The sequence below is a fragment of the Enhydra lutris genome, unplaced genomic scaffold (assembly GCF_002288905.1).
Source record: "Enhydra lutris kenyoni isolate GAN:26980312 unplaced genomic scaffold, ASM228890v2 scaffoldscaffold55, whole genome shotgun sequence".
In the NCBI taxonomy this organism is placed as follows: Eukaryota; Metazoa; Chordata; class Mammalia; order Carnivora; family Mustelidae; genus Enhydra; species Enhydra lutris.
The window spans coordinates 2,844,600-2,857,941 of NW_019154139.1; the positions used below are offsets into that span (position 1 = coordinate 2,844,600).

Below are 13,342 nucleotides of genomic sequence, written 5' to 3' on the forward strand. Positions count from 1 at the left end.
GGGGGGCGGGGGCCGCTCACCTGGTAGGTGTCCCACAGGCGGACGGTGCAACGCAGCGGCACCTCCCTCATCAGCAGGTTGTTCATCCAGCGGAAGGCGAACTGCAGGTACCTCACCTCGTGCTGCTCCAGGTGCCGGTGCACGGGCTCTGCGCGACACAAACACAGGCCCCGAGGCCGTGAGCCAGAGCTCCCCGCGGTCGCCCCCCAACTGCCCGCTCCAACCACCGGCCACGCGGGCAGCGTCCCCAGGGCGCAGAGAGTTCAGCTGGACTCTTCCTCTGGAAAGTGAGTGGCCGCGGTGGCCGTGACAGGAACAGCAGCAAGGGTAGGTCCAGGGCTGCGTGACCCGCTGGAGGTCCGGCCCCGCCTCAGCCACGGTAACGGGGCGGCAGGACCACTGCTGCCTCACAAGTGAGAAACAGGCCTGTTCTGGGGCATGCGGGGAGCACTCGCTCCTGCCCAGGCCAAGTCCACCAGCCCCGGGCTGCTGTCCCAGGAGGGGCTCAGACACACAGGGAGAGCTCCCTGGCTTGCAAAATGACCTCAATTCCCCACCTGCTCCCAGACCCAGCCAGTGAGAGGACAAGCGGGACGGGGCCCTGGGGTGCCTCTGGATCCCAGGTTTGGGGCTAGCCTCGGGATAGCGGGCCTCTCGGAAGAACCAAGCCTTATGAACCATCATTTCCCTGATGCGCGATCTCCCAGCGGCCACGAACGTCTCTCCTCCCCACCCGCTACAACAGGCGAAACTCCGCAGCGGAGGGCCCTGCGCTCCCTGCCCCGACCTCTCTGTCGAGTGCTTGGCAACCCGGGAGGCGGGCTCCGGAGCTCCATGAAGCTCCACAGTCTGCAAATCCTGGAAGCAAAGATTCTGGGGCTCAGGTGACCCCACACCCACCCTGCCCGTGAGGATCCACTCTGCACTGTTTTGTAAGACAAGCAAGTACCGCCAAAGGGTCCTGACTTGGAGCCGGAACCCTCCTGGGCTGATGGAGCTTCATCAGGGCCCACCAAGTGCTGGGCAAGGTACCCCTTCTGTACACATCTCTTCTGTGAGTTCCTGAGTTCCGTGCAAGTTCCTTCGCTCTGGGGCTTACCTTCCCCTGCAAACAGCCCTGAGAAGTGACCCTGAAAAAGTTTACGGGTTTTCCAGGTCTCCCAGACAAAGTTCTAGAACTAACGAACAAATGTTAGTGTTTTGCTAATTACTGGTTTGTTTTTACTCGTGTTCCTGGTAACTTGCAGTACTGCTGAAACAAGGTAGTGCTCACCACTAAGCACTGAAGAGGGGGCCGCGAGGGCCGGGAGGACCCCGTCCTGAGAACCCTCGGCACCTTCCAGTCACTATGGCTGAAGCGTGAGTGCCTTGCAAGGTGCTCCGTCACAGGAGAGGAAGGCGGGCCACAGAGAAGCTCTGGACGGCTCTGGTTCCCACGACTGGAGCCAGTTTCTTCGTCGGCTCTGCTGCGACACCCGCCCCCCCCAAACCACCGCTGTCCCCGGCCAAGCAGAGCAAACACGCCTGGGCACCCTCCACGCGGCAGGCGGGACAGGACACGTGTAGGGGAGCAGCCGGGCCACGTGGTGCAGCAGACCCAACAACACACTGTGAGGTCACTCCCAACGAGGCAGGGACTAATGACACAGGGCTGAGAAGAACCACACAGGCTCGTCTCTCAGTCCTTGCAGCCAGGCGGAAGCAAGGTGCCAGGGAGGAGGCTGCTGGGACCAGAAAGTGGGAAGACCCAGAGGCCACCAGGTGTGCCACCTGCTGCCTTTCCAGGGACAAATGTAGGGACCAGGGGCTCTGGGCACAGCATAGGGCAGGCTGGGCCCAGGGTGCTGAGTCCCAGAAGCAGGCAGAGACAGAAGGCCCGGCAGAGGGGGCTCCTGTGGCTAGTGTCTGTTCCTCCCGGCTACAGGCAGGGGCCCCTCTCCCTGGAGGGGCAATTCACGTGCCAGGGGAGAGAGGTCTGTTCTGTTTTTGCTTGACTGAGAGGTTCTGGCCAAGCCCATGCAAGTGCGAAGAAGACGGCTGCATTCCTGCGTTACCGGTCCTGTCTGTCCTCCCCGTGAAAGCCTAAGGAGGAGAGCACTCCTGCGCAGGAGGCGGAATGGAGTGTGGCCCGGGGAGCCAGGTGCTGCGGGGCCGCAGTCGGCTAGACGTAACGGGGCCACACCGAGCAGCTCGAACAGATCGCCACCAGAAATCTGAAAGCTGGTCTTACGCTAAAACCAAATAAATAAGCATTATGAAGTCAACGATCATCACTAATTTTTAGGATAAAACCTAGGCTTTCAATGAGACCTCTTCTTTGCACTAGGGCCCCTGAGCTCGGCCTTCGGTGCCCCCGGCCCGCAGACCAGGGCCTGCCCCCCATCCTCGGGCACTGGGTGAACACAGGTGTGAGGCCCTGGGGGAGCTCAGGCCTGAGTAACCACCAGGGCCCGGGGAAGGACAAGGCCAGCCCAGGGCCAGGCTGGCCTGATACCAAGGTGCCGCAGGGGCTGACCTCAGTGGTCCCCACACTGGGCTGGACAGCGCCCTCGTCTCGGGGGCTTAGAACACAGGTTCTCAGGCTCATCTTGACTATCAGAATTTTCAGGTGGGGTCTGAGAACCCATGTCAGCTCTCCGGAAGCTTCTGATGTGCTGGGAACTCCTCCCAGGGGCCCAAAGGGACAGAAGACAGCAGGACTCCAGCCTCTCCCACAGGGTCCCCATTCCAGAAGTTCCCCACGCGGGGCAGAGTGCAACCACAGGTGGGGCCACACTGTGGTCTCTAATCACCTTATGTTGATTCTAATCAACATTCTTCTAATGTTCTTCTAATCAACTTATGTTTCATTAAATACAATTATTTTTCAATAAACTTAATTTCACCACAAAAAAGAAGTTTCCACTTGGCTATAGTGGCAGGTAAAGGAGCCTGGAGCCCGTCCCAGGCGCAGCGCTCGGCGGGCCGCCCCCACAGCCGTCCCCAGAAGAACTGAGACACACAGCTTTTCACAGATAGGAGACCCCTGTATCACTAGCCTGTCGGCTCGGGAGCAGTTAATGCCTCCAAGGGGTCCTCTCCAGATGTCGTGGGGGTCCCCTAAATGGCGCACACTTAGAGAACACCGGAATGCCTCAGAATGCACCTCGTCCTCAGCCCTCCGTCCCCCAACACGCTCCACGGGTGTCTCCCTCAGGTGGCATGGGGTACCAGAACCCCCAGCATCACTCACGCTCCAGCCTCCCCCAGGCCTCCCCCGTGACCTAGTCACGTGCCCAACACCTGAAGTGTCCAGACTCCACGTGCTGTCAGCCTGCCCCTCGTCCTGCTGCTACAAACACCTCGAGTCCAGCCTTTCTCACAGCATCCAGGGCCTCGCCTCTTCAGGGCCGTGCCCGCCCCGGGCAGGCACTGTGGGTACATCACCCCTGCGCCTCCTGCCCGGACACCAGGTCCTCGCAAGCGTCTGTCAGATGGTGAGTGAGGGAAGAGCGCGTGAATGCATGGAGAAAATGTGTGACCGGCACCGGCGATGAGTAAAGCCCCCCGAGCCCAGGCTCCCTTCTCGGCCTCCACTCCCCACAGTGCAATACAGAGAAGCGTTCCCGACAATGAGAAGGGACACTGTGTTCTCTATGACGAACTGAAGAATGATTTCTAGGCTGTTATGAGCAGCTGCATAACTAAACCTCTGGAGAGTTCCGAGGGCCCCTGAGTGGCCCCTCCGTCCAGGGCTGACCTTTGCCTGCTGTCCAAGGGCAGAAGCCCCACCAGCGGACGCCCAGCCCCTGCCCTGGCCCAGGACACTGATTCAAGCGCCCTGGTTAGCGTGAAGTTCAAATATGAGGACACCTGAAAACAGGCAGTTCAGAACGTTTCTGGTTTTACTGAAGCAGCCTCCTTCACTGGGAGCAGAGTAACTTCCCTGCGCACACAGTTGGCAGCTTGAGAAGAACAGGCTGGAACAGGCAGACAGAGCCACTGCCTGCAAACAGCCCGGGAAGGACGGAGGCCAGCACAGGGGAGGCTCCCGGGCCACGTGGCTGGCCCCGGCTGGAGGCTCCCGGTCCCACCGGTCACCCCAGCCTGCCGCTCCACAGGGACAGGTCGGCCGTGCCAGCGCCTTGTCTAAGGGGGCCGGACTGACCCCAGGGCTGCAGTGAGTCCGCAGCCTGGAGCCTCCCACGGCACAGTGGCCGGCCCACCCATCCCAGTGCAGTCACCCGTGGACCGGGCACAGTCCAAACCCAGCAACGACAGCCATGGGAGGGCCACATTTTCAGTTGGGAAGAAAATGCTGACTCCGAGTTTCCTGATGTGGATTCAAGTCACGTCTCCACGGGACCACGGCTTCCCATCCTCCACCCTGGCCCAGTAACACGGTGGACTGTTAGCTGAGGGACCATCACATTGAGGGCACCAAGGAGGGGGCCATCACCCAGGCTCACCCCGGGGTATCTCCAGCGGGTCTTCCCCTGGACCCTGGTCTCCTGCAGGATGGGGGACATTGTCTGGGCCCACAGGCAGACGAGGAGCCCGGCCGAGGGCGCCGTCTGTGCTCAGCCCATTGCTTAGGGAGAACGATGGCCAGAGCCAGACGCTCTCGGGATACGTGAGCAGGACGAAAGCCGGGAAAGCGGGCCACCTGCATGAATTAAGGACAGAACAGCCGTGGCCTCCTCAGCCAGGCCCGTGCTCTGCTGTGGCGCTTCCAGCCGGCGCAGGACAACATCACCGGCTGATGAATGGGAACCAGCTCTAAAAACGCACTGGGAGACAGGAGTCACCTTCCTAATGTAAACTCGTAAGCAAACAGATCTGGAAAATTAAACACCCATTTCTGGAACATCTATCACTGCAGTAACCTAAGGAACCGTAAAAACTAAGTCTTTCTCTTCCACAGTGAGTCCCACCTGAGGCCCCAGCAGCAGGGGCATGGGGACAGATGAGTTCTCAGCCCCTCCCCACGAGATGCAGAGAGAGGCAGCTCCCGTCTCAGGCGTGGCGGGAAGGAGCCCACCCCAGCCACAGCGTGATGACCAGCATGCCTCCTGAAGGGGCCAGGCCTACAGGACCCTGGCCCGGGGGCATGCGCAGCCGCTGCCCGTGCAGTGAGGCAGGCTGGGTAAAGTGTCCACGGATGCAGGCCAGGCAGTGGTAGACTGGACACGGGACTCAGGGCTGCCCCTCTCCGTGTTCTGAAGGGACCCCACGCTGCCACATGGCTGCAGGGCCTCGCCCTGTGTCTCTGGATACCAGCCCTGGGGGTACGGCGACGGTCCTCTGCAGAGCAAGGCCTAGCCCACGTGGGAAGGCACGGGCTGCGGGAATGACCGGAAACCCCACGCCCCACTGACCCCACGAGGACACAGGCAAAGTCCTTGCAGAGCAAAGGTTTCTCGTCCATCAGCTCTTCCAGGGAAAATGCATCAGTGCCCCGCACCCCACCCTCCGGCCCACATACCCAGGCTGCCTGGAAGACGATGCCACAGGGCAGACGAGGCCTGCGGCCTGCCGTCCAACAGCCGAGCAGCTGGGAGGACAGACAGAAAATTCAGCCTTGAGTCTCACCGTTGTCTGTTTCACCGAAGAAGTGACCCTGCGTGCCCCACGTGCCAGCCTTCCATGCCCGGTGGGGGCCTCGCGGCTTCTGAGAGGCACTGAGAAGGCCACGGCCACCCCCTCGCTGTCCCTGTGGCGGGGTGCTGAGCCCCAGGCGTGAGCCGAGATGAGGTGCCCCACGGCCAGGCCGCACCGGCACGCTCAGGCCACAAGAGCACCGTCGCACACACGGAGGTGGCTTCTCTGAAGGAGAGCGACAAGGTGGCCCCACCGGCCCCCAACCCCGTGCTCACGCGCAGGACTCCTGGTGCGGCTGCCTCCTGTTTGGAATGTGTGGAAAATGGACGACTAAACTCAACGCATTACTTTCAATTTACAGACGTCAGGGCTGCAAACGTGTATCTGAAAAGCTTCATTTTTCCTCTTTTGTAAGTAATTGTGAGCAGATGCTCTTCCGCTGATAAAGGTAATTTGGTTAGCAGTAATTCCGAAGTTGAAGTTTTCCATCTCACTGGAAACAAGAATGTACAAATGATGCATGCGCAGGCAGATGTAATTATTGTCATCCTTCGGGTTGAAAGGGTTTTTTTCCCCAAAACCCTCCATGGTGGGCTAGGAGTCCCCAGAGCCCCCAGGAAGGTGCCTGTCACGTCGACGCGCAGGAAGACCACAATATTTGCTGGGCGCTTTTCTCAGCACTTTACACAGCAGATCTACAGACTGAAAATTCCACTGAAACATCTTGTCTTCTTGATTAAAAATAAAAATACATTATGCAAACACACTGTGTCCCAGGATTTATGCTAAAGAGGAAAAAAACATGGATCCCATTGACTTGGCATAAAAAACACACACTGTTTATGCAGGGCAAGCACGACTGAGATTTATTTGCCCAAAGAGTGAGCGTAATTGCTCACACTTAGATACCTGACAACGAACACCGCTCAGAAGCCTCCACAAAGCCAAGCACAGGCATGAATACATCTCACTTCTGCCCCGCAAGGCCTGAATAGGCTTTGATTTGGGAGGAAGGTTTCAATTCTCTATCAGTTAAAGAGATAAAAAAGGAACAGAACAAGAGCCCCTGACAGTGAACACGGGCCTCTCTGCAGCCGAGGAGCCCCTTGTCTGGGCTCGCCCACCCTCCCAGTCTGCAGGTCCATGGCGGGAAAAGCATCAGGCCCACGTGGAGGCAGGGCCCAGCTGCATCCAAGAGCCAGGGTACCCAGGACTCACCATACCGGGGGCACAGGGGACGGCCACCTGCATGAAGGGGAGGTCTAGGGCTCCCCACTACAGACACCTGCAGAGGTGCCCCGAAGGGACAGGGGGTCTGAGCCAGAAAAGGATGGGATGAGCAGACAGGAGAAGTGAAATAGAGCAGAACCCGGGACCTCCAATTCCACTCTCAAGGCGCGGGCCACTCCCCCGCAAAACCCGGCGGGCAAACAGTCTTGCCGGCCACACAGCAGGGGCAGCACGGAGGCCGTGGCCTGAGCCCGGGCTGCTGGACTGCCTTCTCCCTCAGGCAGTGGGTGAGCCTACCAAGAGTGGGCCAGACACGAAGGAAGAGTGCTAAGACCTCAGGACGAGAGGAGAGCCTGGGTTCAAACCCCAGGTCAGCTCCTGGAACGTTCTTGTGGGCTCTCAGTGCCCTGTGGTCCTCCTCCCCGAAAAGCCTGCTCCCTCACGGCACTGTGGCAGGGAAGTCCCTGGCATGGCGGCAGCCACCACCAAGAAAGGGGAGCCACTGCCCCGTGTGTGGCCAGAGGGCGTGGGTGGGACGCCAGTCCTACAGTGCAGGTGCACAAGGGGGACTTGGTGCGGAAAATCTGACCGCGTGCGGGCCTGCCCTCAGCGGCCGCTGACCGGTATTGCTATGCAGCGCGCTTCCGCAGGAAACTCCCCCTCATTAATATGCGCTGCTGCGCTTCAACAAGCGTCTTCAAAAAAACATTTTTTACCTTAGAAATTGTAATGGAAATCAATAGGAAGTAAGATTTATTTAGACAATTTAACACCATCTTAGGAATGTGCTGACGGTGTAAGGAGAGAAAACCCAAACCCCCCGCCCCCAGGCTGTGCCAAGAACCCAGGACCCCAGCGGGTCCCAAAGGGGGACCATTCCACACCGGCATCCTCCGTGAGCAAGGAGGGGCTCACCGCAGCTCAGTGAGAACCAGCCACCCTGGACCATGTGCCTGGTCAGAGAGACCTCCTTGTTCCATCACAAAGAATGGGGCTGGCCTTTGCCCCCTTCCTGGAGGGAGGCTCTCAGTCCTGGGACTTCCCTCACGGCGGACTGTCCCTGTTATGCTAATGAGGGAGGCCCTGGTGAGTGCACCCTCAGCATGGTCGGACAGGGACCGGCTGAGACCCTCGGCTGCCAGCCGTCAGGGGGAAGAGAGGAGCTGGAGACTGAGTGCAACTCGGGGCCCATGATCCAGTGGTGCCCGTGTGCAGAGACCCGATACACCGGACACCAGACCCAGGAGAGCTTCTCAGCTGCTGGTGAACACACGGGGGCAGCGTGGGGCAGGGCGGGCAACACGCCCTGACTCCATGGGAACAGGGAACAGTCTACAGGCCCAGACCCCTCCCAACAACCCAAGCCCATGTCTCCCTTATTTTGGCTGGGCCTCCAGATCTGTACCCTTCACGGTAAAACCACTCTCTGAAGTACAGTGCCTTCCTGAGCCCTGTGAGCCATTCCAGCCGAACCTAAGGAAGCCACGGGAACTGCTGAATTTATGGTAACTCGCACAGCAGTGCAGACGGGCCTGGGGTCCGTGCAGCTGGTGTCTGAAGTGGGGCAGTCTTCTGGCCTTGACCTGGGGGTCTGACACCGCTCCGAGGGGTTGGCGGCAGAGCTGCACACCCACCGGGGGTACAAACAGAACGCTCCCGCCACCATCCAAGGGCCTGAGGCTGCGATCCGGAAAGACATTGAGGGCAGAGGCCATGCTGCAAATACATTCTCCCAAGATAACCGCTCCGAGGCTGGTTGGAACATCAAGGTCATGCCACACGACTGCTGTCTTTTTCCACACTGCACACGAGGGTGGGGGTGACAGTGGGTCACACCCACAAGCTGCTAACCAGTCCCCCAGCCCCCTGGCAGGAGAGCCTAGCAGGCTCCGTGCATGGCGGCAGGCAGTGGCAGGGAGCGGCAGGGCACGGTCAAGTGCAGTCACTCTCAGGCCTCGGGTCACAGAGGCCACCACGTACTCAGGACCCAGGCGTTGGGAGCAAAATTAAGGCTCCGGCAGGACGTGAGAAAACAGCATCTATCTGACACCACGACACACTATCTTCCCATCTTTAGAGAGGTATCACAGCATATTTTTTTGACAGTAACATTATCTAAAATACAAGTTCTTCCAGAGCGGCGAGGTGTTAAATCACTCTCACTTCGCAGCTGTGCTCGTGAGCTTCTCAACCAATGCCTGTTTTCATATCAGGAAGCAACAACCAACCTGATTTATTAGAAAGGAGCGCAGCTGACAGGCGACTCCCCGGGTACCCAAGCACAGAGGTGCCGACAGCAGGACAGCCCGCAGCGCACGTGCGCGGCAGTGGCGGCGGCGGCCGCCCAGGCCCTGGGGGCGGCAGCTGGACAGGAGCTGGAGGGGGCCTGGCCCTTGGCTCTCCCACCCAACACCCACAAGGGCTTCTAGATGGGAACACACCAAGGGCAGAGATGAAAAGGCCCCGCCTTGGGGGCCAAGATCTGATGGGCTAGTGGGGCAACCAGGCCTGGTCCGCGCCGACACGGCAGTCAGCAACCCCCTCGGGAAGGAGGGGCGTCCGGGCTCAGCGAGCCACTGACAGAGGGTGCAACAGGGAATGGACCTGTGATCGTGGCGAGGAGAGCCAGGCAGGAGCGAGGGCCCTGTGGGGAAAGGCGGGGGGCTCTATGGCATTACCCGTCCTCCGTGCATAAGTTTTCTGATTCCGCAGAACAAATAACCACCATCGATTTGTCATCGCACAGCCCCCATGGCTCTGAGTCCAAGCCGCCTGGCTGGGTCCTCCACTCAGGGCTTTGCAGCTGCAATGAGGGCTGCGCTCTCATCCAGTGGCTCGACCGAGGAAGTGCCCACCTCCGGGGTAATGCCAGGTGTTGACAGGAGTCAGTCCCCTGCAGGTGTATGACCGAGGCCCCAGCGCTCTGCTGGCTGCCAGATGGAGGCCACCCACGCGTCCCTGCCACGTGAGCTCCTCCAGGCTGGCTGCCAGCTTAAGAGCAGAGGCAGAATCTAGCTAGTCTGCGAAAATGGGCTCGTAGATAATGTAACGTAATCACGGGGCAGACAGCCCACCACCCCCCACTCCATCAGGACGTAGGATTTGCCCAAACCCAGGAGCGGGGTCATGCGAGTGTGGACACCAGCTAACAGGGCTCCCTGGGATCCCCCCGAGGGCCCGTCCGCCACGTTCACTCGCTGCATTTCCCTCGGCAGGAGCAAACCCGTCTAAGCTACGACACACCGGCCCCCGTATCCCCCTTCCAGGCAGGACAGGGAGAAGGAGGGCGAGGGCTGCCCGCGAGTCCCGCTCGGTCACCTAGCGGCGGCTGTGAGTCAGGGCCGCAAAGCAAGGCGCTGCCTGACGGACACTTCCGAGCCGAGAGACGAGGCCCTTTTGCAAACGGGCAGGAAGCAGAGAAGAAACAAGCGCTGGGCCAGCAAGCGCGCGGCTCACACAAACAGTGTGCAAGTCATCTCGTCAGCGGCACCAAAGCCCTGATGCGGCCCAAGTCCGCAATCAGGCGGAAGAGGAGGCGCTTCTCCAGGAGGGCTCCCTCCACCGTGGGCACTGAACACGGAGAACGCTGCCACCAACGTGCCCGACCCACGACTCCCACCCCCGGGCTGGCATGCAGGTCCGTGTGAGCCACCCTCACACCAGAGCTCAAGCAGCGGCGCCCACCTGACGCCCTTCTGACCGCGCCCCGAAGCTGACCACCCCTTCCTTGGCACCCCGCTGGGCCGCCTGCGGACTTCTGCAAGAAGACACGTGGCACTTTAGTGGCCTAGAGGGTTGGCGCGGCCATCTCACCATTAAACTCTGAGATCGTCCTGACCAGGCTCCTTCCGATTCCTTTCCACACCCAGGACCCAAAGGGCAAGGCAGTCAGAGTCTTCCATGAAAGTAGAAGGGATGAGGGACATCTCGGTGGCTCAGTAGATTAAGCTTCTGCCTTCAGCTCAGGTCATGGTCCCAGTAAACTGGGATGAGGTCTCACACCGGGCTCCTTGCTCAGCAGGGAGCCTGCTTCTCCCTCTGCCCCTCCCCCTGCTTCTGTGCATTCTCTCTCTCTGTCACATAATTTTAAAAAGTCTTTTTTTAAAAAATTGAGAGGGATGAATGGATGAAAAGATGGATAGACAGACACACCGATTAACGGACAGTTTGATGGGTGGACAGTCAAATGATGGATGGACGGACGGATGGATACATAGATGGATGGACGGACGGATGGATGGATAGATGGATGGATGGGTGCATGGATGGATGGATGGATGGAAGGATGATGGACGGATCAGGGGAGAGAGGACGAAATGCCGGAGACTAAACAAGAAGTCAAGGGGAGGATGGTTGGGACAGACGATCCCAGGGTGCCTAAAAAGCACTTTCCACACAAGTTCTGGGACTCCAATATTCTCCTGTCACAAGCCATTACTGAAGACTAGAGTCTAGACAAGAGTCCTTCACTCGCCACAGCAGACACCAGTGCAAGACTCCAAGCCGACATCCGTCTTCCGCAAAGATGTCCCCCCGACTGGCCCTTCTGACATCACGTGATAACTAGAGAGGCGGCCTGCACTACGTCACCCCCTCGTCTGCCGTCCTGCTGGCTACGAGCTCACCTACAAAGGCCTCTGTCGAATGCATCCGCGTACACCCAGGACCCAGCACAGAGCATGTTTCACAGATGTTAGCGGAATGTGTGAAGTCACCCGTGTCCCGATCCAGAGGCCACTCAGTCTGAGATAGGGCTGGAGAAAGAGCGGGTCCCCCAGAACGTGGGAGAGGGCCCCCGGCCAAGGTGCCCGGGTCCCGAGGCACCCACTGCGAGGGCCAGCTAACGCAGGCACAGGGCCGCCTCCCCGCATCCGAACAGCAGGCAGGGGCACATACCAGGACAAGGGGGCAGTCAAGCGGGGCTGCCACGGGTCCTGCTGCCGCCTGGACTCCCAGGCCACGACGGAGCCGCTAGCGCGGCTGGGAAACTGAGGAGCGCCCAGTCTGCCCCTGGTTGGCAGGAAAGTGGTACAGAGCCAGGAGGAGGAGGAACGGGAGGCAGGAGACAGGGAAGCATGCCACTGCGCAAGTCCTCCAGACACAGACCAAGTGACGGAGCAGGGCCCCGGGGCCACAGGAGTCTCGTCTCCCTCTCCACCGCCCACCCCCAAGGTCACTTCTGATGATGACACAAGCGGGAGACTCAGAGGCAAGTCGCCCAGCGGCACCCACCTGCCTCCTAGTTCAAGCAAGTCTAGAACCAAGGCCTGGTCCCTACCAGGCCTCACACGGTGCCCAGCGCCTCATGAAGCGGACACTCACTTAGTGTCCCAAGACTCCGTGACAGCAGCAGACCCAGAGTCGTCACACGCTCACGGAGATCCCTGAACGAAGGACACAACCGGACCAAGGAGTGACAGCAGCGGGAGGCAAGCAGCCCGGCCTGACCCAGCCCAGCTGCTGCTGCAGACGGAATACGGGGGTGAGGCCGCCTCCCCAAACCCCCCCCAGGGTGAGGGATGAGCGCCTGTGACCGCAGCCAGAGTATGGGGCAAGGAGGCCAGGCGTGGCACGGACCACTCCAGCGGGACCACCAGCCGCGGCAGCCCATGCCCACCCATGTCCAGGCCTGGGACTGGACAGCAGCAGCCTTGGGGGCAGCCTGATCTGGCCTGCCCAGCACCAGAGCCTTCCAAGAACAGCGCTGGACACAGGCCAGCACCCAAGGGCAGCAGTCTGACTCTGGGTCACGGGCTGATTTCTGCGCTGACATGGCAGTGCTTGCGGGCTGCTCTGCTCTGCTCTGGTTCAGTGTCTAGGAACGAGCCCAAAGCTGCTGGCGCATCCACGGGGAACCTGTGAAAAGAACATTAGCAGAGACACAGCTAGAGACCAAAGGTAACCTAAGCACTTAACTTCGACATTATTTTTTTTAAATAACCAGAACATAGTTTAAAATGATGAGTTTGTCAAAAAAGGGAGCTCCAGGAAGGGCTCTATCCATCACCAGCACGTTGCTACAAGGCCCCTTTTCCCCACCGACGGGAGTCTATCCTGCTTCCGCACTGACTAACTACCCCAGAGAAACGCCCGCTTGCCGGGGCTGCCGTGAGAACCTAAATGCAGCTCACTCTGCTTTCTCACCGGTAACCCAGCAGCGGGAGCGGTCGCTGGTCTCCTCCCCTGCACACAGAGACCCCTGCCCCCAGGAAACCAGGCGTGGGCAGAGGGAGGTGCCCCCACCCTGCCTCTCAGAAGACTCGGGTACAGTGCGAGAGCCAACCGTGGACCCCGTCCCTCCAGGCTCTCGGGGAGCGGCCCCCCCATTGTGCCTCCCGCCAGCCGGTGGAGACAGAGGTCTCGGTGCCCACCTGGGGCTCGGGCCCACCGGCTCACACACGACCTTCCCTCACTGCCCACGGCGCCCCAGGACCTCCCACAGTGGGCAGACACACTCACGGGGCTCTCACACAAAATGCGATGTCCCACCCCGGAGCTACTCCGCTGTCCCCTCCTTGTCAGGGGCACATTC

General features: G+C 60.0%; 1 protein-coding gene across 3 annotated transcripts in view; it reads right to left on the reverse strand.

Moving 5' to 3' along the window:
• LOC111157619 (TBC1 domain family member 22A) overlaps positions 1–13,342 on the reverse strand; it is a 299,219-nt gene that overhangs the window by 82,540 nt on the left and 203,337 nt on the right. For all 3 annotated transcript variants that reach the window (XM_022519197.1, XM_022519195.1, XM_022519194.1), the window contains one exon: positions 21–148. In XM_022519197.1, the coding sequence (XP_022374905.1) occupies positions 21–148 (128 nt within the window). The remainder of the gene's footprint in view (positions 1–20; positions 149–13,342) is intronic.